The 24,953-nt window shown below is 43.7% G+C and overlaps 1 protein-coding gene across 6 annotated transcripts in view; it reads right to left on the reverse strand.

The window, feature by feature from the left end:
- Nucleotides 1-24,953, reverse strand: part of DNAH12 (dynein axonemal heavy chain 12) — a 239,044-nt gene that overhangs the window by 185,258 nt on the left and 28,833 nt on the right. For all 6 annotated transcript variants that reach the window (XM_070390826.1, XM_070390827.1, XM_070390825.1 and 3 more), the window contains exons 9-13: nucleotides 21,244-21,432; nucleotides 20,273-20,429; nucleotides 19,530-19,621; nucleotides 12,074-12,252; nucleotides 886-1,021 (exon numbers count right to left, since the gene is read on the reverse strand). In XM_070390826.1, coding sequence (XP_070246927.1) covers nucleotides 886-1,021; nucleotides 12,074-12,252; nucleotides 19,530-19,621; nucleotides 20,273-20,429; nucleotides 21,244-21,432 — 753 coding nt within the window. The remainder of the gene's footprint in view (nucleotides 1-885; nucleotides 1,022-12,073; nucleotides 12,253-19,529; nucleotides 19,622-20,272; nucleotides 20,430-21,243; nucleotides 21,433-24,953) is intronic.

A 24,953-nucleotide genomic window follows, 5' to 3' on the forward strand; every position in this document is an offset into this window, starting at 1 on the left:
TTTTTACAGAGAGGAAGGGAGAGGGATAGAGAGTTAGAAACATCGATGAGAGAGAAACATCGATCAGCTGCCTCCTGCACATCCCCTACTGGGTATGTGCCCGCAACCAAGGGACATGCCCTTGACAGGAATCGAACCTGGGACCCTTGAGTCCGCAGGCCGATGCTCTATCCACTGAGCCAAACTGGTTAGGGCAAGAACTATAACATTATTAACAAAATATTGACTAGACAGAAAATAATAGAAACTATAATTCTATTTATATAAAGATCAAAAGAAACACAAGTTAACTATATTGATTAGGAATGCATATTTAGATATAGATAATAAAACTAAAGAAGAGCAAGGAAGTGATTAAAAGTCAGGAGCACCAGAAAAAAAAGAGATTGTGATGGGTTTCTAGGGTGTTAGCAAGGTTCTATCTCTTTCCCTGGGTGAATTACTGTATTTACAATATTTCAAATTGTACAATTTATGTTTTATGCAATTTTTGGTATGTGTTATGTTTCACATTTTTAAGTAAAAAATTAGAGTGCAATATACATGACTAGGTATATAATCTTGTACTGGGTAAGGCATAAGCATACTACCAAATGAGAAACTATAAAAGAAAAAATTAAAATCTATGCTGTTTAAGGATGTATATATAGTTCTAAGAACTAAAGGAACAATATATGTGATTAGTGTAGAAACCAAGTGGGAACCTCTAGGAGAGAGAAGTAGCTATGATCAGAAAGCCATACACAAATTGCTTCTGGGTGCTGGTTTCTTGACCTGAGTGGTGGCAACATAGATGCTTACGTTATAACTATTTACTTAACTATATGTTTATCATATTTCACAATGAAAAAGCTATTTTAAAATATGTAAATTAAATATTCTTACCTGGATTCTTGAAATCAAATCCTGCATTCTTATGGTTCGGGCTTTTTCGACATAAGCTATCAGATCCATCATCTCTTCTGTTGTCTCAGGGATTTTTAATGCATGTTCTTTAATTGCTTCAAATTCACTGCAAATACTGAAATAATACTCTGCTTTACTATAGTTATGGTAATGAATGCTGTATTATACTCAATGAATGAGTTGTTATGATTACTATAAAATAGGAACTATGATATCCTAAAAATAATTGGTTAATTCACTAAGATATCTTAAAATATTTAAGCATAACTTACCTAGTATAACTCAGCATACACCTATAAAATTAAGGTAACATTTTCATATAACATAGAGCATATTTTGGATCAGGTCCTAAATCTAAATCCTGCCTCAGCTGTTACTAGCATTGTGAACTAAGGCAAATCTCTGAGGTTTCGTTTTATATCTATAAAATAAAGTTAATAACATTCATCTTACTAGATTGTTGTAATATGACAATGACTGTAAAAGGGCCTAGTACATAGTATACTCTCATCTATATATACAAAAGCCTAAGCTACCAGCCGACCGGCCAACAGGCCAACTGGCTGGTAGCTATTATGGGAACTGACCACCAGGAGGCACACGCTCAATGTAGGAGCGGAAATCACAGGCATGGAAATATGGAACAAACTGATGAATCTCAGAGGGAAGAGGGGAGAGGGGAGGGCGGGAAGAGATTAACCAAATATCATATACGAAATACTAGAGGCCCAGTGCGTGCACTGGTGGGGTCCCTCAGCCTGGCCTGCACCCTCTCGCAATCCAGGACCCCTCGGGGGATGTCAGAGAGCCAGTTTCCACCCAATCCCCGCAGGCCAGGCTGAGGGACTCCACCAGTGCATGAATCTGTGCCCTGGGACTCTAGTTTACTAATAACCGTATTGTTAGTATAATTATTAGTTTTATTATTTTTAGTGCCTCTTGTGAAACATGGTAGTATAGCAGGTAAAAAGATCAAAACCCTGTATACATTTTTAAAAATCTATAATTCTCTTAGAATATCCTATATATGAAAGAATAGATATTTTATCATCATTATTCAACTAAAGAACTTCATAGAACTTTTCCCCTGTATTGCATAGAACTTTGCAATATCTGTATTGTCATGCCATTACCAGAAACATCAGAAAAACCTTATGCAAAAACCAAGTATAAAAGAGGTGATTAAAAAATTTAGTTCATTCAGGTATTTTATTTCCATTATGTGGTAAATATATTTCATTCATTTAATAAATAATTGAGTATCTAAAATATGCTACACAAAGTTCCAAGCAATGGAGATGTAACAGCAAACAGATCAAGTCATTTATATCATAAAGCTTATGTTCAAGTTGAGAGACAAAAGCACATAAATACATAACACAAAGTTAGGTAGTAAAAAGTGCTATGAAGAAAAAGTAATATAAAGAATTATGGAGTGTACTTCTTTCTCAAGATTGGGGGCTTTTTTTTGGTTTCATATAAATTTTTGGAGTGTTGGTCCTAGATTTGTGAAATATGCAGCTGGTATTTTAATATGGATTGCATTGAATCCATAGATTGCTGTGAGTAATATGGACATTTTAATGATGTTGACTCTACCAATCCATGCATATGGTATATTATTCCACATATTTATATCTTCCTCTAAATCATTTTTTCAATGTCCTGTAGTTTTCTGAGTACAGGTCTTCTACAAACTCTTCGGTTAAGTTTATTTCTAGGTTTCTTAATTTTTTTGTTGCAATGGTAAATGGGATTGTTTAGTTTTTCTTTCTGAGAATTCATTACCTGTATCTATAATAATAAAAGCATAATATGCTAATTAGACTGGATGTCCTTCCGGATGACCTTCCAGATGAAGCCCAGGCTGCCAGGGAAGCCCAGGTCCTGGGTGCCAGAGGGAAGCCAGTGCTGGCAGCTGAGGGAAGGAAGGCCTACTCTTGCATTAATTTCATGCATCAGGCCTCTAGACTATCTACACTAATAAAAGAGAAACATGGTAATTAGTGTACGACCGCTACCCTTTTCATTGGCTAATCAGTGAGTATATGCAAATTAATTGTCAGCCAAGATGGCAGTTAATTTGCATATACCGGCTCTGAGCGAAGACTGAAGACAACATGGAAGCCAAGGGCTATAGAAGGGAGCAAAGTAGAGGCTGCGGACACAGTAAAGGAGCCAAGGCTGCAGAGGCAGGAGGCGGGAGGGGAAACCCAGCCACAGCGGCTGGGAGTGGGAGGGGAAACCAGGCAGCAGCGGCTGGGGGGCGGGTTGGACAAACCCACCAAGACGGAGCGGCTGGGGGCGGGTTGGACAAACCCACCAAGACGGAGCGGCTGGGGGCGGATTGGGAAAACCCAGCAGCAGCGGTGGAGTGGATTGGGAAAACCCACCAAGACTGAGCGGCTGGGGGCAGGTTGTGCAAACCCACACAGCTGCAGCGGCTGGGGGCGGGTTGGGAAAACCCACCAAGACTGAGCGGCTTGGAGCAGGTTGGGAAAACCCAGCAGCAGCGGCTGGGGGTGGGTTGGGCAAACCCATCAAGCTGGAGCGGATGGGGGCGGGTTGGGAAAACTCACCAAGATGGAGCGGCTGTGGGCAGATTGGGAAAACCCACCAAGATGGAGCAGCTGGGGGCGGGTTGGGCATACCCACCCAGCCACAGCGGCTAGGGGCAGATGGAAAAACCCACCAGCAGCGGCTGGGTGCGGGTTAGGAAAACCCACCAAGACGGAGCGGCTGGGGGCGGGTTGGGCAAACCCAGCAGCAGCGGCTGGGGGCTGGTTGGGCAAACCCACCATGCTGGAGCGGCTGAGGGTGGGAGCAAAGCCCACCTCAGCAGGTTTTGCTCCCTTCTCTGCTTTCCTCCAGCCACAGTAAGCCCTATTCTTGCAGGAATCTTCCTGCAACGGGCCTCTAGTATATATATATATATAAGCCTAAGCAACCAAACAACTGAACAACCAGTTGACCCGTCACTATGACATGCACTGACCACCAGGGGAAGACGCTCAACGCAGGAGCTGCCCCCTGGTGGTCAGTGTGCTTTCACAGCGAGAGTGCCACTTAGCTGATCGACCCAGCCTGGTGGCCCACCAGCCTGGCGGCAGCCACTCACTTCCTCAGTAGTCCTGCAGGTCTAATCTCTGGAGAACGGGCCAGGCAACGATGGATCAGAGCCGCTGGCACAATCCTGACAGCACTGCCAGCCTCCTGGAAGGAGGCTCCCGACAACCGATAACCATTGCGAACGTCAGCAGGATGGATCTGGATCCCTGGCTGGCAAGGGTGTCCTACCGCCCGCCCGGAGGACCGACCACATCCCAGCCCTCCAGCCCCTTTGGGACAGGCGCCAGATGCAGGGCTCACAGCTGGCAAGTGCCGCTGCAGTGGCACGAGCCCACAGCAGGGGCAGTGGGGCTGAGATGAGTGAGAGCGGCAGGCAGGAGCAGCAGGCAGTACTGGACTGCAGGTGTGGCTTGATCTCCACAGGCCAGCCCGAGGGACCCCACCTGTGCAAAAATTCATGCACCAGGCCTCTAGTTGGGTAAAAATACCATTGATTTCTGAATATTAATTTTGGATTCTGCTACATTGCTGAATTCATTTCATTAAATCTAGTAGTTTTTTGGTAGTCTTTACGATTTCTATGTACAATATCATTTCATCTTCGAATAATGACAGTTTTACTTCCTCATTTCCAAATTGGATGCCTTTTATTTCTTCTTCTTTTCTGATCACTGTGGCTAGGACTTCCAGTACTATGTTGAATAAGAGTGGTGAAAGCGGACATCCCTGTCTTGTTCTTGATCTTAAGGGAAATGCTTTTACTTTTTATCCATTGAGTATGATGTTGGCTGTAGGTTTTTCCATATATGACCTTTATTATGTTCAGGTATGACCCTCTATTCCCACTTTGCTGAGAGTTTTGTTTTTAATCTGAAATAGGTACTAGAGCCCTGGCCAGTATGGCTCAGTGGATAGAGCGTCAGCCTGCGGACTCAAGGGTCCCAGGTTCGATTCCAGTCAAGGGCATGTACCTTGGTTGCGGGCACATCCCCAGTGGGGAGTGTGCAGGAGGCAGCTGATCGATGTTTCTCTCTCATCGATGTTTCTAACTCTCTATCCCTCTCCCTTCCTCTCTGTAATAAATCAATAAAATATTTTTTAAAAAATTAAATAGGTACTGGATTTTGTCAAATGCTTTTTCTGCAACTATTGATATGATCATGTGATTTTTATCCTTCATTTTTTAATGGGGTGTATCACATTTATTGATTTGCAAATATTGTGTCAGCCTTGCATCCCCAGAATAAACCCCACTTGGTCATGGTGTATAATCTTTTTGATGTATTGCTTGATCCGATTTGCTAATATTTTGTTGAGGATTTTAGCATCTACGCTCATCAGGGATATTGGCCTGTAGTTTTCTTTCTTTGTAGTCTTTATCTGCTTTTGGAATTAGGCTAATGCTGGCTTCATAAAGAGCTTGGAAGTGTTCCCTCCTCTTGGTTTTTTGGAATAGTTTGAGGAGGAAAGGTGTTAGTGCTTCTCCAAACCAAAGGTAAAACTCCCCTGTGAAGCTGTTTAAACCAGGGCTTTTGTTTGCTGGGAGTTTTTATTACTGCTTCAATTTCATCAGTAGTTATCAGCCTATTCAGGTTTTCTAATTCTTCCTGACTGAATTTTGGAAGACTGTAAATTTCTAGGAACACATCCATTTTGTCCAGGTTGTCCAGCTTGTTGGAGTATAGCTGTTCATAGTATTTTTTTTTACAATCCTTTTACTTCTGTGGGGCCCATTGTTACTTTACTTCTTTCATTTCTGATTTTGTTTATTTTGGTCCTCTCTCTATGTTCTTAATGAATCTGGCTAAAGATAATCTTGTTTATCTTTTCAAAGAATAACCTCAAAGTTTGAGGGATCACAATACCAAATATCAAGTTGTAAAGCCACTGTAATCAAAACAGTCAGGTACTGGCAAAAGAACAGGCATATAGGTCAATGGAACAGAACAGAGACCCCAGAAATTGACCCAAACCATTGTGGTCAATTAATATTTGACAACGGAGGCAAGAGGATACAATGGAGTCAAGACAATCTCTTCAATAAATGGCGTTGGGAAAATTGAACAGGTACATGCAAAAAAAATGAAACTAGACTACCAACTTACAACATACACAAGAATAAACTCAAAGTGGATAAAAGACTTAAACGTTAAGTCATGAAACCATAAAAATCTTGGAAGAAACCATAAGGAGCAAAATCTCAGATATCTCTCATAGCAATATGTTTGCCAATACATCTCCTAAGGTCGTGGTTGGCAAACTGCGGCTCGCGAGCCACAAGCGGCTCTTTGGCCCTTGAGTGTGGCTCTTTCACAAAATGCCATGTGTGGGCACGCATGTACAGTGCAACTGAAACTTCGTGGTCCATGTGCAGAAGTCAGTTTTCGGCCTGGGCGAGTCTATTTTGAAGAAGTACTGTTGATATTTGGCTCTGTTGACTAATGAGTTTGCCGACCACTGTCCTAGGGCAAGGGAAACTAAGGGGAAAATAAACAAATGGGACTACATCAAAATAAAAAGCTTCCGCACAGCAAAAGAAACCATCAACAAAATGAAAAGGGAGTCCACTGCATGGGAGAATATATTTGCCAATGATGCATCTGATAAGGGATTAATTTCCAAGATATATAAGGATCTCATACAAATTAACAAAAGGAAAACAATCCAATTTAAAAATGGGCAAGGTGGCAGGGAAGGTAAATGCCGATACTCACCGCCTCCCACAGCCACATCAATATTACAACTAAATACAGAACAATCATCATTCAGAACCACCTGAAATCTAGCTGAATGGAAGTCCTACAACTAGAGAAGTAAAGAAGAAAGCACACTGAGGCTCGTAGGAGGGGGCGAGGCATGGAACAGGCTGGTCTGACACCCACGTGTGATGTTTTTTTAATCTGGAGGGATATCACCAAGGTCTTCCATGAGAAGCAGGAGCTCCAAGCCCCATAGCAAACCATAGCCCAGGATTCCAGTGCTGGGACTAGAAGTCCCTGTAACTTCGGGCTGTAAAAAAAACCAGTGGGGATTATAGCTGAGTGACATGGAGGCTGCTGGAGTTCCATGTGTTCCTCTTAAAGGGCCTGTGCAGAACTTACATGGTCCCACTTCCTCTAAGCTCCAGTGTTGGGTGGCAGCTTTAGGGAATCCAGGGACATACAAGGAGGAACTGGACTGTCTGGCATCAGGGCAGGAACTCAGAGGCAGCTTTCTTCCAGACAGGGGTGCTCACAGGGGTCATTGTTCCTCTGCTGGGATTCTCCCTCATTGCAGAGCTGACTGGCAGCCATATCTGAGTTTCCATCAGTGTGGCCCACACTGTTCCCTACACCCTGGTGATTCACCGAGACCCCACCTCATCCAATTTGCAGCCCCACCCAAGCTGTGTGCAGCGGCTTTTCCATGTGTATGACCTGTCCTGGCTCAAGCTTCAGACTTAGCAAAATCTCTCAAACAAGCAGCAGCTGGAGTCAGTGTGCCCCAAAACTATCAATAAAAGGCCCAAGACCCAGCACTAGCACCAACCTGTTTTGCTTCACAGCTGGGCCTTATCTGACCCAAATACAAGTAGCAGCCATCTGCAGATCTCCCTGGAGCTCCTGACATGTGGCCCCAGGCAGTGGCTGACTTTGTACCTCCTGGGAGGCCCCAGAGCCAGTGCAACTGGTGGACAGCTTCAGACCATAGCAGATTACAACTCTACATATCCACAAGCTACACACTCAAGGGGCAGACTCAGTGAGCAACAAAACACCAAAGCCCCACTGAAGCAAGTCCTGCTCCATAGCAGTGTCTCCTGCACAGAAGCTCTTCACTGTAGATTCAGCTTGTCCTCACAGCCAATTGGCCTGGAGGTCAATTCTTCCCAGTGACACCAACAGCAATCAAGGCTCAACTACTACCAGACTGTGCACATAACCTGCACAGGAGCACGCCAAGAGTGCCCAGCTCTGGTGACTAAAGAGGCTGAGCCACTGGGCCCTACAGGATCAGGCCACTCTACCAATTCAAGCTCTACCTAATACATAGAAACAAGCACAGGGAAGCAGCCAAAATGTGGAGACAAAGAAACATATTATAAATGAAAGAAATGGAAGCAAACAAAGTACTGAAGACAGAGTTCAAAACAGTAGTTAAAAGGATGATCAAGGATCTTAATGAGAGCTTCAAGGGACTTAGTGAGACTTTCAAGGATCTTAGTGAGAATGTCAAAGACATTAAAAAAAGACCAGTACAAAATTAAGCATACACTAACTGAAATAAAGACTAATTTATAGGATTTCAACAGTAGAGTAGAGCATTCTGAGAATCAAATCAATGATTTGGAATATGAGAAAGCAAAAAACACCCAATTAGAAGAGTGAAAAGCAAAACAAATCCAAAAATATGAAGATAGTGTAAGGAGACTTGGGACATCCCAAGCACACCAACATTCAAAGTATGGGCTGCTGGAGGCTAATTCCAGCCGATCATAAATGCAAGAAGTTCATCAAATGGTTGATGGGACTTGAGGCTTCAGCAGAGCTGAATCATATTACCTGCTGCTGGAATACCTGAAAGCATTTCCCCAAACCTGAAAATCTGCATATATTATTGCCTGCTGCCAGACAGCTGAGGGCAGTTCCCCAACCTAACCAAACCTTACCTCTGATATGTATATCTGCTTTGCTATAGGGCAAAAATGTGTTAATAAAAAGCTAGAGTCCAGAGATTCTGGGAACTTAGTTACTGAAGCTAAGCCTTCCCTGGCTCCCCCTAAAATGCCTTCCAAATTTGTATGTCATGTCTAGTTTATTTAATTTACTCGCAGACCCTTCTCCAGATTCCTGAACCCTAGTAGATGCTGAGAACGACCCCAGCAATGGGGGTGCCAGAAGGAGAAGAAAGAGAAAAACATTGAAAACCTATTTGAAGAAATAATGACAGAAAACTTCCCTTACCTAGTGAAAGAAATAGACAGACCAGTCCAGGAAGCATAGAGAATCCCAAACAAGAGGAACTCAAAGAGGACCACACCAAGACACATCATAATTAAAATGACAAAGGTTAAAGACAAAGAGAGAATCTTAAAAGCAGCAAGAGAAAAGCAGTTAGTTACCTACAAGGGAATGGCCATATCACTCTCATATGATTTCTCAAAAGAAACTTTGCAGACCAGAAGGGAGTGGCAAGAAATATTCAAAGTGATGAATAGCAAGGACCTATAACCAAGATTACTCTACCCAGCACAGCTATCTGAATTGAAGGTCAGATAAAGAGCTTCACAGACAAGAAAAAGCTAAAGGAGTTCATCACCACAAAACCAGTATTGCACGAATGTTGAAGGGTATTTTTTAGGAAAAGGAAGAAGGAAAAGAAGGAGGAAGGAAGGAAGGAAGGAAGGAAGGAAGGAAGGAAGGAAGGAAGGAAGGAAGGAAGAAAGGGAGGAGAAATAGAAATAGTAGTAGTAGTAGTAGTAGTAGTAGTAGAGGAGGAGGAAGAAAAAGAAGGAGGATGAGGAAGAGGAGGAGGAGGAGAAACTAAATACATATCAAGTATTGAATCTAAAAATCAAAATAAAAGAACCAGAAGGCTATTAAACAAAATAAACTGATGAATAAAATAGAATCAGAGGCATGGAAACATGGAACAGACTGATGATTCTCAGCAGGAAGAGGGTGGGGGCGGAAAGAGATTAACTAAAGAACTTATATACATATATGCATTACCTATGGACATAATAGGGTGGTGAAGGCCAGAGCAGGGTGGGAACTGAATGGAGGGGGGCAATGGAGGGAAAATAGAAGGATATCTGTAATACTCTCAACAATAAAGATTTTTAAAAATAAAATACAATGTTTCTTTTCTATGCTAAAAACACACACACACACAAATGGGCAAAGGACCTAAATAGACACTTCTCCAAAGTGGATATACAGAAGGCCAATAGACATATGAAAAAATGCTCAATGTGACTAATTATCAAAGAAATTCAAATTAAAATGACAATAAGGTATCACCACACATCTGTTAGAATGGCTATCATCAACAAATCAACAAATGACAAGTCCTGGTGAGGATGTGGAGAAAGGGAACCCCAGTGCACTTTTGATGGGAATGTAGACTGGTACAGCCACTGTGGAAAACAGCATGGAGTTTCCTCAAAGAATTAAAAATGGAACTGCCTTTTGTCCCAGCAATCCCACTTCGGGAAATATGTCCTAAGAATCCCAAAACACCAATCAGAAAGAATATTTGCACTCCTATTTCACAGCAGCATTATCTACAACAGCAAAGATCTGGAAACAGCCCAAGTGTCCATCAGTAGATGAATAAATAAAAATGCTGTGGTACATTTACACTATTGAATACTATGTAGTTGTAAAAAAAAGAAGTATCTCTTACTCTTTGAGACAGCTTGGATGGATCTGGAGAGTATTATGCTAAGTGAAATAAGCCAGTCAAAGAAAGATAAGTGTCACATGATCTCATATGTAGAATCTAATGAACAAAATGGAGCCAGAGACATAGAAGGATGGAACATACTAATGGATCTCAGAGGGAAGACGGGGGTGGGTGGATGGGTGGAGAGATATTAACTGGGGAACTTATATGCATATATGCACAGCTCATGGATACAGACAATAGTGTGGTGAATGCCTGGGAGGGGTGGGTGCAGGGTGTAGGGTGGTCAATGGGAAAAAGGGGGGAATATTAGTAATACTTTTAACAATAAAGATAATTTTTTAAAAAAAATATTATGTAGCCGAAACCGGTTTGGCTCAATGGATAGAGCGTCGGCCTGCGGACTGAAAGGTCCCGGGTTCGATTCCGGTCAAGGGCATGTACCTGGGTTGCGGGCACATCCCCAGTGGGAGATGTGCAGGAGGCAGCTGATCGATGTTTCTCTCTCATCGATATTTCTAACTCTCTATCTCTCTCCCTTCCTCTCTGTAAAAAATCAATAAAAAAAAAAAGATTATGTAGTGTAGAGAAAGGACTACTATTTTATACAGTGGCCAGCGAAGGCCCCTTTAGGGAGGTGATATTCAGCATGAGAAAAGAAAAAAGTGAGTCATTCAAATAACAGAAGGAAAACTTCCAAGAAGAAAACACAGCAAGATAGAAAGCCTGAGGTAGCAATAAGCTTGGCATATTTTAGAAATGGCAAGCAGGCCAACATGAATACAAAGGCAAGTTAGAGAGGTAAGTAGAAATCAACTCATGTAGGGCTTGATAGTTAATACTAAAATTTTAGGAGGTATGTGTTAATATGGTTAATGCAAAAAAAAAGACATATGATCATATTAGGGGTGCCTTCTTCTTTCTAGAGCAGACTCTGAGTGTTTGGGGGAGAGACATTGCAGCAAAAGAAAAGGAGGCAAACAAAATAAGAGCATGGTAGCTCAAGCAAATGGTAAACCAAACTGAAGTAAGCAAAATGTGCGGGCGCGCGCGCGCGCGCGCGCACACACACACACACACACACACGCACGCGTACATTCAGCTGGCAGGCCACAGTTTATTAATCCAATTATATAGCCACCTTGCAAAGTAGGTATTAATGTCTTATTAATTGAAAGTCTACAGTCTTTTGATTTTTTGCAACCTGTGTCCAAACACTAGTTTATTTATATTTCTTTTTTTAAAAAAAATTCTGGGTTGTCTCAAAACTACCCTCAAACAATAGCAAACAAAAAGAAACCAGACCAGGCCTGGCTGGTGGGGCTCAGTTGGTTGGGTGGCGTCCTGAGCACCAGGAAATTGCTGGTTCAATTCTAGGTTAAGGGCACATACCCTGGGTTGAGGGCTCATCCCTGGGAGGGGACGTGCAGGAGGCAGCTCATAGATGTTGCATTCTCACATCAACGTCTCTCTCTTTCTCTGTCTTCAGAGAGAATTAAGGAGATCCCTCTCTCTGAAAAATCAATAAACTATCTTAAAAAAGAAAGAAACCAGATCAGTGGTACTACAAAGGAACCTCCCTAGGAGGCAGTTATGGAGAAAAAGTTGTAAGTACTTATATTTTAATCTTTTGTTTTTAAACAAGTGTTATTATGAGCAAAATATTTCTTTTAGCCCAATACTTCTAAGTTTGGCAATAAATTCCACTTACCATTCATTTTCGCTTCTATGTTTTGTAGCTATGTCATTTAATAATTTATTTGCAAAGGCTCTTGCTTTATTTGTTAGGCCTGTCTTCAAATCTTCACAATCCAAACGAACCATAGGGAAATGAACCCACTGAGGTAAAAGCATTATTTCTGAGGCAAGGTTGAAAAATTTTTCTATAAACTTAAAAAAAAACACACACAAAAAAATGCTTAGCATTTTAAAATTCATCAGTGATTCTATATTACAGTATTGTGGTATAGTATTATGGTGGACTTCTTAATTATGTAATATAAATATAAACTCATTTCTTTTTGCTAATTGATTAAATTTGTCCCCTTTGTTGCATAAATCTTTTTTCACCTGTCCTTTCACTAAGGAATTTGCCAATCTACCAGTAAATATTCAATATGGTACCATTTATAACATCCCTATCTAAAAATTTCAGGCCCTGGCTCAGTTGGTTAGAGCGTTGTTCGAATACACCAAGGTTGTGGGTTCAATCCCAGTCAGGGCACATTCAAAAATCAACCAATGAAGGCATAGATAAGTGGAACAACAAATCGATGTTTCTTCTCTCAATATTCTCACATTCATTCTCTCATTCTCTCTCTCTCTCTCCCCCACTCCCGTTCCTCTTTCTCTAAAATCAATAAATTTAAAAAATTTTAAAATAAAAATTTTAAAAGTGAAATTTCTCTCAGTAACTATTAAAAAAAAATTTTGCCAAAATCAACTCATCTCTCTGTTTAGAAACAAATCTATATCATGTGGCAATTTGTGTAGCTGACAAATACTTGCTTGTGCCATACCTGATGCCTCACTGAAGATTCTAATGCAGTCTTCAGGAAACAAAGTATAAGGAATTTTTGGTTTTGATCAAAATAATCCAAAAAAGAAATATTGTGTTCTGCCATTACCAAAAATCCAACATAATGGAATTTATACAACTTCTTAATACCCAGACACTGGGATAATTTTTAAAAATTAAACAAAGTAGTACAAAGAAAACCTAACAAGTTATGTTGCATTTTGTGAAAGTGAAATATACCTACCAACTTTGGGCAACTCTGACTTAATTCCATATTCCATCTTTAATGTTGCCTCTCTACCTTCTTACCCCATCTCCATCCCCCACCAATTAAAGATATTTTCCCTGTACTTCTCTCTCTCTCAAGGCTACTCTGTTTCTCTAGTCTCCATTCATTTTTGTTTCTACGGTTGAGCTTAAAATTTTCAGTGTTTAAGGGAGCTGAGAATAGTAATTAATTCAAAGACTACATTGAACACCTGCCTGATTCTTGTTTGGAAACATAGCAAAGAGACTAGAAAGAGCTAATGGACACTGGAAAAGGGACAGATATTTTCTTATTCTCAAGAATCATCATCTAGTTTTTCTGGGTTGTAATAAACTGATATGAAAAAGAAAATTGGCTGGATCAAAGAAAATGTGGGACACTGGAAACACAAATGTCCATTTACAGTAGAAAAGATGGCATATCAATACAATGAAGTGCTATGCTATAATAAACTATGACTACATCAAAATATAGTATACAAACTACAATTACAGTATGTCTAGAATTGACAAAGAAATGCAAGGATATATACTAAACCTAAAAGTAAATTTTAAATATATATTTTCATTCATTTCCTTCCTCTCTGAAATCAATAAAAATAAATAAATATATATGTATGTATGTATATATATGTGTGTATATATATATATATATTTGAAAGACATTAAATAAATCAGATTTATATAGTGGAATACTACTCAGCAATAAAAGGAAGAAGTTACTGACACAACAACATAGATAAATCTCAAAAACCTTACATTAATATAAGAAACCAGACACAAAAGAGTATGTATGTATGATTTCATTAGAAAAGAAAAACCTATAATTACTGAAAGTATGTCAGTAGTTGCCTAAGGTCAGGTTTAGGGAGAACTGAGTGGGATGGCATATAAGGAAACTTTCTGAGGTGGTGAAAACATTTTATATCTTGACTCTGGTGATAGTTGCATTGGTGTATAAATTTGTCAGAACTCATTTAACTATACAATTAAAATAGGTGCATTTTATTATATGTAAACCAACCTCAATGAAGTTGTTTTTTTAAAGTTAATAATTTTTGAAATTAATCAAGAATGGAAAAGGGAATGGATTGATGAATAAATATGTGATTAAGCTAACATAGTAAAATATTAGAATCTAGGTGGAACTCTTCATAAAATTTCTTCAACTTCTCTGTATGCTTAAATATTTCATAATAAAATGTTGAAAAATTAAAATGTCTATGTTATACTTTATGAATAAAAACTAAACAGTCAATAGAGAGAAGATGAAAAAACAAAAGCATACTTTTAACCAATAGAACAAGGTCCCTTCAAAAGGTAGAAACCTTTTCTCATTTAATTACTTTTTCCCCACTGCTTCTGGAATTATCATTCTGAAACTCTGATCCAAGTATATTACTTCAATGGCTAAAAACCTCCAAAACAAAGTACAAACTCCTAAGCAAATATACTTGAAGGTTTTCACCTATAGCTCCAACTTACATTTCCAACTTCATATTCTTTTTTTTTTTCATTTATAAATGTACTAGAGGCCCAGTGCATGAATTCATGCACAGGTGGGGTCTGGCCAGGCCAGCCCCAATAGGGACAGATCAGGGCTGGGCCTGCCTGGGGAGGGGCTGCAGGGGGTTGGCCGGATGGCCCCAACCCTGATTGGAGTGGGGGGCCAATTGGGGGTGAGGCTGGCTGAGGCGAGGGGCTGTGGGCTGATGGGGAGGGGAGGCCAATCAGGGGCCATGCCAGCTGGGGAGAGGGGCCGTGGGAGGTTGGCCAGTTGGTCCTGCCCCTGATCAGAGTGGGGGGCCGATCAGGGGTTTGTCCAGCCAGGGGGAGGGGCTACAGAAGGTTGGCCAGCCGGCCCCAACCCCTATTGGGGTTGGTGGCAATTGGGGGTGAGGCCGGCCAGGGGGTGAGGCAACAGGGGGTTGGCTGGCCCCCCCACCCTCAATTGGGGTAGGGGAGGCCAATTGGGGATGGGGCCAGCTGCGGGGAGGGGCTGCAGGAGGTTGGCTGGCTGGCCCCGCCCCCTACTGGGGTAAGGGGGCAATTGGGGGCATGGCAGGGGGGTTGGCCGCCGGCCCCACCCCTGATCTGGCCGGTTAGCAGGTTGCAACGGGTGTCATAGCAACCAGTTGTTCTGTCCTTCCAGTCATTACCTTGTTCTGGTTGCTGGCTTTTTATATATATACTAGAGGCCCAGTGCACAAAAATTTGTGCACTCGGGAGGGAAGGAGGGGTCCCTCAGCCCGGCCTGTGCACTCTCGCAGTCTGGGACCCCTCGGGAGATAACGACCTGCTGGCTTAGGCCTGCTCCTGGGTGGCAGAGGACAGGCCCAATCCCTAGGTGCAGCCCCTGGTCGGGCTCAGAGCAGGGCCAATTGGGGAGTTGGGGTGCCGCCCTATCATGCACAGAGCAGGGCGGATCAGGAGGTTGCGATGCCACCCTCAGTCACGCTCAGGGTAGGGCCGATTGGGGGGTTGGAGCACCGCCCTGTCACACTCAAGGCAGGGTCGATGGGGAGATTGCGGCGCCACCCCCTGTGATGCACAGAGCAGGGCCAATCAGGGGGTTGGGGCACTGCCCCCTGTCACGCACAGAGCAGGGCCAATCAGGGGGGTTGGGGCTCCATACCCTGCAGGGCCAATCAGGGGGTTGGGGCACTGCCCCCTGTCACATACAGAGAAGGGCCCATCAAGGGGGTTGGGGCTCCGTACCCTGTCACACACAGAGCAGGGCCAATCAGGGGGTTGAGGAGCTCCCCCGTCACACACAGATCAGGGCCGATCAGGGGGTTGAGGAGCTCCCCCGTCACTCACAGAGTAGGGCCGATAGGGGACTTAGGGCACCGCTCCCTGTCACACACACAGCAGGGCAGATCAGGGGGTTGGGGAGCAGCCCTCTATCACCCACAGAGCAGGGCCGATAAGGGGGTTGGGGCGCCGCCACTGTCACACTCAGGGCAGGGCCGATGGGGAGGTTATGGCTCTACCCCATCACACACAGAGCAGGGCCCATGTGTGGGTGGGGTGGGGTTGGGGCACCGCCCTCTATTACCCACAGAGCAGGGCCGATCAGGGAATTGGGGCGCCGCCACTCTCACACTCAGGGCAGGGCCAAGGGGGAGGTTATGGCTCTACCCTGTCACACACAGAGCAGGGCCTGGGGGAGGGGGGTGGTGTGGCCCCGCCCCCTGCCACACACAGAGCCGCAGGGCGATCAGGGGGTTTGGGCGCTGCCCCCTGTCACGCTGATCCCGGTGCCGGGAGGCCTCGTGGCTCAGCTGATCCCGGTGCTGGGAGGCATATTACCCTTTTACTATATAGGATAGAGGCCAGGTGCACAGGTGGGGGCTGGCTCGTTTGCCCTGAAGGGTGTCCTGGATCAGGGTGGGGGTCCCCACTGGGGTGCCTGGCCAGCCTGGATGAGGTGATGATGGCTGTTTGCAGCTGGTCACACACCCTTCAGGGTGGGGGTCCCCACTGGGGTGTCTGGCCAGTCTCAGTGAGGAGCTGAGGGCTGCTTTCAGGCTGGCAGTTGACTGAAGCTCCCAACTACTCCTTTTTTTCTTTTTCTTTTTTTTAATTCTGGGCCAGCTTTAGCTCTGGCTCTAGCTCTGAGGCTTCCGCTGCTGAAAGCAGGTATCTGGTTTGTTTGCGTTCTATAATCGAAACAATGTATAACTCCAGCTCTGAGATCCCAGCCGGCTGAAAGCTGGTTTCTGGGGTTTTGTTTAGCTTCTATATTTGTCACAATGTTTCTTAGAGTTGCAGCTCAGAGGCCAGCAAGTCAGGCAGGGAACATTGGAGTCTGCAGTCACTGGAGCAAGCAAGCCTCATGTTCACTTCCAGCTGCCTGGCTGCCGGCCGCCATCTTGGCTGACAGTTAATTTGCATAAGGATATGCTGATTAGCCAATGGGAAGGGTAGCGGCCGTACATTAATTACCATGTTTCTCTTTTATTAGTGTAGACTAGAGGCCCGGTGCACAAAAATTTGTGTACTCGTGGGGAGGGGGGTCCCCCAGCCCAGCTTGTGCCCTCTCGCAGTCTGGAACCTCTCAGGAGATAACGACCTGCTGGCTTAGGCCTGCTCCCGGGTGGCAGAGGGCACGCCCAATCCCTAGGTGCAGCCCCTGGTCAGGCTCAGAGCAGGGCCGATTGGGGAGTTGGGGCGCCGCCCCGTCATGCACAGAGCAGGGCGGATCGGGAAGTTGCGATGCCACCCTCAGTCACGCTCAGGGTAGGGCCAATTGGGGGGTTGGGGCACCACCCCCTGTCACACTCAAGGCAGGGTCGATGGGGAGGTTGCGGCGCCACCCCCTGTCACGCACAGAGCAGGGCCAATCTGGGGGTTGGGGCGCTGCCCCGTCACTCACAGAGCAGAGCCCATCAGGGGGGTTGGGGCTCCGTACCCTGTCACGCACAGAGCAGGGTCGATCAGGGGGTTGAGGAGCTCCCCCATCACTCACAGAGTAGGGCCGATAGGGGAGTTGGGGCACCACCCCGTCACACACAGAGCAGGGCGGATCAGGGGGTTGGGGCACCGCACCCTGTCACACTCAGGGCAGGGCCGATGGGGAGGTTATGGCTCTACCCCGTCACACACAGAGCAGGGCCCGTTGGGGGGGGGGGGGGTTGGGGCACCGCCCTCTATCACCCACAGAGCAGGGCCGATAAGGGGGTTGGGGCGCTGCCACTGTCACACTCAGGGCAGGGCCAAGGGGGAGGTTATGGCTCTACCCCGTTACACACAGAGCAGGGCCCGTGGGGGGTGTTTGGGGTGTCGCACCCTGTCACACACAGAGCAGGGCTGATCAGGGGGTTGGGGAGCTCCCCCCTATCAGGTACAGAGCAGGGCTGATCAGGGGTTTGGGGCACCTTCCCCTGTCACGAACAGAGCAAGGCGGATAGGGAGGTTGTGGCCCCGCCCCGTCACAAACAGAGCCGCAGGGCGATCAGGGGGTTTGGGCGCTGCCCCCTGTCACGCTGATCCCGGTGCCGGGAGGCCTCGTGGCTCAGCTGATCCTGGTGCTGGGAGGCATATTACCCTTTTACTATATAGGATAGAGGCCTGGTGCATGGGTGGGGTCTGGCTGGTTTGCCCTGAAGGGTGTCCTGGATCAGGGTGGGGGTCCCCACTGGGGTGCTTGGCCAGTCTGGATGAGGGGATGATGGTTGTTTGCAGCTGGTTGCACCCCCTTCAGGGTGGGGGTCCCCACTGGGGTGCCTGGCCAGTCTGGGTGAGGGGCTGAGGGCTGCTTTCAGGCTGGTGGGTGACTGAAGCTCCCAAGTGCTCCTTTTTTTCTTTTCTTTTTTTATTCTGGTCCAGCTTTAGCTCTGAGGCTTGGCTCCAGCTCTTAGGCCTCGGCTGCTGAAAGCAGGTATCTGGTTTGTTTGGGTTCTATAATCGAAACACTGTTTCAACTCCAGCTCTGAGATCCCAGCTGGCTGAAAGCAGGTTTCTGGGGTTTTTTTTAGCTTCTATATTTGTAACAATGTCTCAAACTGCAAGCTCAGAGGCCGGCAGCAGCAGGCGGGGCACGTTGGAGTCCTCCATCACTGAAGCAAGCAAGCCTCATGTTCGCTTCAAGCTGCCTGGCTGCCGGCCGCCATCTTGGCTGGCAGTTAATTTGCATATTACCCTGATTAGCCAATGGGAAAGGTAGCGGAGTGACACCAATTTGCATGTTTCTCTTTTATTAGTGTAGATATAGAAGATTTTTATTGTTGATAGTATTACAGATATCTCCCATTCCTTCCCTTTTTCCCCCCTACTCACAGCCCTTACCCACACCCAAGGTCTTTATTACCCTATTGCCTGTGTCCATGGACTATGTATATAAATTCTTTAGTTTATCTCTTCTCATTCCCCCCTACCCCACATTGAGCTATGTTAGTCTCTTCCATGCCTCCCTGCTTCAGCTAAATCCACCTATAAACATCTACTTCAAAACCCAGCTCACTTATCACTACTTTTAAAAACCTTCATGAATTTCCCAAAGCAAAAGCAATTGTTTCCTCTTCTGTACTTTCACACTTCATCCATATCTGTATTCCAGTACTTATCTCAATGTTTCCATTAATATGTCTAGCTTCCAGGCCAAGTATAAGCTCCTGAGAACAATGTTAATGTATTATTTATTTTTACATCACCAAAATCTTGCTAGGTGTCTGAATGTGATGAAGAAATTTTTGTTGAATCAATGAATGAATAAATGAATGACTAAAGAAATTATGAGGTAAATCTATAAGTTTACTAAAATGATGTTTTGAATAAATTCAAATAACTTTAATTGAAGCATTTATTTTCTAGAATAATAAGATCATAATTTTAAAAGGATACTCAAAAGGCATTAATCAAAAACAGAATTATCACTTACCTCTGTGTATTCATCAAAAGTGTGATCTTCCGCCTGAAAAGTCTCTATCAGCTGAACTGCAGTGCCATCAAGGAGCCAATTATATTTTTCAACTGAAAATTAATAATCTAATTTAAATATCAATATTAACCTTTTAAAAGGATAAGTGCTTTTTTATATGCTCATAGAATGGAATAGCCTATTCAATTAATTATTATTATTAATTGAGTATTAACATACTAGTACATTAATAGAAATAGAATGGAATAAAATAGACTTAAGCAAACCAGGTTAAATACAGATGTTTCAAAATAAAGATAAAAGGGTATGTAATGATCTTAAAATAATTTAAGAGATAAAAATAAGCCAGTTAATAAAAGATTTTGCTTAAGATATCAAGTAAAATTACCTATCCTGACTTCATACACACTTGAGAAGACTATAAACTTGAGCTGCTATTCTTATAGATTACTTTGCTTTTAACCTTAACTTAGCTTTCTCCTTATTCCAACATCTCTTCTTTCTATCTTTTGGCTTTATCACCCTGATCCAGTTAGCATTCACTCTTTGGACCAGACAACAGAATTCAAGTTTCTCAGTTTTGATCCTTGATGCTGCCAACAGCCATGTTCATGCTAACTTCTGGCTCTCCCTGCTCTTTCATGACAGCCCCAGACAACCAAATATCTAGCCAAATTCTAGTAAAAATAAAAATGTCATTCTTTTATAATAAAAAGACATAATATAATATTTATCACATATACCGTATGTCTCATAGTGTTGTCTTGCACCTTCTAAGTTACGACGTATTTCCACCTTTAGCACATCAAGTGCCCACTGTAACATGTGTTCTGGAAGTTCTGTGTCAAGATTTACAGGTGGTGAAGCTGCTGATAGCCAAGAGGGTACTGACTGGACATTCTAACATAAATAAAAATGACAGTTTATGAAATAACTGTGTAATTGATCTACTAGTATATGTAGATCTTATATTTTTGAACACTCTTTTCAGATTTTAGTGGTACAAGAAAAGATAACTTGATGCAAAATACAGTAATGATTTAAAGTTGTATAGTTTGTAATCTATATATATAAAAAGCCAGCGAAAGGACCCCCGTAACAACAGGAAAAACCACTCACTGCGGCCAGCAAACTAGCCCAATTGGGGGTGGAGCCAGCTAGCCAACCTCCCACAGCCCTGTCCCCAGGCCGGCCCCACCCCCGATCGCTCCCCACCCCTAAAGGGGGCAGAGCCAGTGGCCAACCTCCTGAAGCCCCTCCCCTTGGTCAGCCCCACCCCAATGGGCCTCCACTACCCCTATAGGCCCCCGATGGGCCCCCCCACCCCGATCAGGGGCAGGGCCAGCCGGCCAACCACCTGCAGCCCCTCCCCCTGGCCGTCCCTAACCCCAATGGGCCCCCACCACCCTGATTGGCCTACTGCCTCTTCCCCCCACCAGCTCTACCCCTGATTGGCTCCCCCACTCTGATTAGAGACAGGGCCTGTTGGGAGGTTGTCATAACTACAATAAGACTTCTAAGAACAAATGTTATCTTCAACCAGAAGACTTTCTCAAAGACAAAGCATTTTATTTTAACATAAAATAACTTGGAGTATGGAAATAAAGAGTTGTAACATTTTATGTATATAAATACTTTATGGAGTTTCAACTCAATTTAAAATTTTGAAAAAGAGCCGTATAAAGAAACCTGATAGATAAGGATGAAGTGATACCTGCAGAGCTTCAGCTATTCTCTCTACCAAACCAAAAACAACATCTTCCAAATCTTGAAAGGTAGGGTAAAATTCCATTTTCTCATCATCAATTGTCAATTCCATCTTAAATATCGGCAGCCCTCGTTCATCTCCTTGGTCAAAGAGTTTTACAAATCCTTCTATAGTTCTCTTTAAGAGATCCTTTATCTGCATGATATTATAAATTACTATTAATTTCAAGAGTACAAGTTCAAACTTTAACTAAAATAAGTGTATAATCAAGTCATTCTATCAATCCATTTAGTCCTGAAAATTATCTTCATTCAGCACATATGTTCTTTTGTTGTTGTTGTTAATACTCACCTAAGGACATTTTTTCCATTGCTCTTCAGAGAGAGTGGAAGGGAGTGAGGGGTGGGAGAAGAGAGAGAAACATCAATGTGAGAGACATCCACTGGTTGCCTTCCGCACGCACCCCAAACAGGTGGGGAAAGTAAACCTGCAATCCAGGTACATGCCCTTGACCAGGAATCATACCCAAAACCCTTAGGTACGTGGGGAGACACTCTAACCACTGAGCCATGCTGGCCAGGGCTGTTTTTTTCTTAATCCTCACCTGAGGATATGTTTTTATTGATTTTAGAGAGAAAGGGAGAGAGAGAGAGAGAGAGAGAGAGAGAGAGAGAGAGAGAGAGAGAGAGAGACATCTATATGAGAAAGAAACATTGATCAGTTGCCTCCTATTAGCATCCGAACCAGGATCAAACCCACAACCTAGGTATGTACCCTGACCAGGAATTGAACCCACAACCATTTTAGTATATGGGGTGACACTCCAACCAACTGAGCCACCTGTCAGGGCAGCACAGTATGTTAATAAATGTAGTCTAAAATAATAAATGGAAAAATATATGCAAACTTTCATATTTTTATAGAATATCAACAATCTTAAAATGGCAACTCAGAATCTTCCACACTCTAGTTATTTTGCCCCTGATATAGAAAACATTTCAGAAGACCAAACAACATGGTGAAGACTGAGGGTAGGGGAGCCCTGACCCTTATAGTGAGGTTGTCATGGGATGACATGTACATGGGGTGAGGGGCAGTGGTAAAGATACAGCTAGCTGCTATTGTCACAAGAGTCAAATGTTCAATATTATTAATTTTGTGAGCCTGTTAATAAACCTTTGGATGCTTGAAAATCATCATGGTGGGATTATTTATGCCATGGAAATTAGCAAACACTACAAAACAGGGTGGTTGTTATTGTTGTTTCTGGAGAGCCAAATTTCCAGCACACCATTTGGTTAGTGTGAAGCTACTGGAACTTAGAATGTGCACAATACATGACCAAAGTATGAATAATCTCTATATATAAAAGCCAAGCAACCAGCACACCAAAACGACCGTAACGACTGGAATGACCAGTCGCTATGACATGCACTGCTGCTAGCCAACTGGCCTGATGGGGGGTGGGCGGTTCCTCCACCCCAGCTGGCCCCACCCCCAATAGGCCCCCCAATACCTTGATCGGAAGTGAGGCTGGCCGGCCAACCTCCTATGTTCCCTCCCCCGAGCTGGCTCAGCCCAATTGGCCCCCATGGGGCAGTCCAGCTGGACCCCACCCATGCACAAATTCATGCACTGGGCCTCTAGTGTATTCTTATAATTAACCAACTATTGGAAATTTACCCAAACAGACAAATATAGATCTAAATGATCTTCAAAATGTTCTTCATCTCTTTACTTCTCATCAAATGATCATAGTTCTCTTAAGGGGATAAAGACAGAAAGAAAATCATATATATTAATTATAGTATTATATACCATATATATATATATATATATATATATATATATATATATATATATATATATTTTAGAGGCCTAGTGCACAAATTCATGCACAGGTGGGTCCCTCTGGGTGGCCTGCAGGGATCGGGCCAAAACCCGCAGTTCAATGCCGCCTGCAGCTCCTACCTGCTGCTCCCACTCATCCTGGCCCCACTGTACCTGCCACAGGCTCGTGCCCAATCAGTCCCGATCTGGAGAGGCTCATGCTGATGCAGCAGTGCTCACCAGCCATGAGCTCTGTGTCTGGTGCCCTTCCGAGGGGAGTGGCTTTCGGGATCTGGCTGAAACCGGCTCTCCGACATCCCTGAGGGCTCCCGGATTGCAAGAGCGTGCTGGCCAGGCCGAGGGATCCCACTGGTGCACGATCGGGCAGGGGAGGGACCGCAGGAGGGCTTCAGGGTGTGTCCAGCCCATCTCGCTTAGTCCCGATCGGCCAGACCCCAGCAGCAAGCTAATGTACTGGTCAGAGCATCTGCTCCCTGGTGGTCAGTGCACGTCATAGCGAGCGGCTGAGCAGCCTTAGCATATCATTAGCATATTACGCTTTGAGTGGTTGTTCTGCCGTTCAGTCTATTTGCATATTACCCTTTTATTATATAGGATTATCCTTTTAAAGATACATTGCAAAATTCATAAAATCTTTGGAGATCTTTACCAGCCATAGGGGAAGGTTCTTTGTTTTAAAATTTTTTTTCATTGATTTTATAGATAGAGGTAAGGAGAGGGAGAGAGAGATATAAACATTGATAAGAAACATCAATATCAACTGGCTACCTCCTGCATGCCCCCTACTGGGGATTGAGCCCACAACCCAGGTATGTGCCCTGACCAATAATCGAACTGCATCGATACTTAACCACTGAGCCACACCAGATGGGCCACAGGGGAAGTTTTCATTCAAAACTCTTTTTCTAGCCCAGCCAGCATAGTTCAGTGATTGAGTGTCAACCTATGAATTGACCCAGGTTGCAGGCTCGATCCCCAGTGTAGGGCATGCAGGAGGCAGCCAATCAATGATTCTCTCTTCTCATTGATGTTTCTATCTCTCCCTCCCTCTCCCTTCCTTTCTAAAATCAATAAAAAATAAGTAAAGGCTATATAAAATCGCCGAACCGGTTTGGCTCAGTGGATAGAGTGTCAGCCTGCGGACTGAAGGGTCCCAGGTTCGATTCCAGTCAAGGGCATGTACCTTGGTTGTGGGCACATCCCCAGTGGGGGGCATGCAGGAGGCAGCTGATCGATCTCTCTCATCGATGTTTCTGGCTCTCTATCCCTCTCCCTTCTTCTCTGTAGAAAATCAATAAAATATTAAATAAATAAATAAATAAATAAAATGATGCAGCCACTTTGAAGCCCCTGGCAGTTCTTAAAAAATTAAAACAAACAAACAAAAAAACCCCTCTTTTTCTAGAATTGTTTTTCTGCAATAGTAAAAACCTGAAGAGCATAAAATTAATATTCTCTTTCTGTTTGTCATTTAAAGATGATCAATAACATTTTGAACCAAGATTTTACAGAGAATGAAATGAGAATCCATCAACTTGGAATTTCATAATTTAAAAGAAAAATGTTTACTAGGATAGTCCTTTTGTTAATATACTTCAATAAAGCTTATAATCTTTAAGCATGAGCCCAGTAATCATTCACAATATTGATACATACTTCTAGACTTTCCATTTTAGATTGTTTCAGAAATAAAGCATTTTTCTGCTTAATTTATTAAAATAAAATCATGTTGAAGGCAAAGATCAACAGTAATTAATATACAAATGCGAGAAGTCCTTCAGAAGGCTGAATGGGGCTTTGAAATTCAGCAGGGCTGAATATCTGCATGTTACCTGCTGCTAACTGAGTGGCCCAAGGCAATCCCC

The sequence above is a fragment of the Myotis yumanensis genome, unplaced genomic scaffold, assembly GCF_028538775.1.
Source record: "Myotis yumanensis isolate MYYU_CA2020_CCGP unplaced genomic scaffold, mMyoYum1.0.hap1 SCAF_14, whole genome shotgun sequence".
NCBI classification, from domain to species: domain Eukaryota; kingdom Metazoa; phylum Chordata; class Mammalia; order Chiroptera; family Vespertilionidae; genus Myotis; species Myotis yumanensis.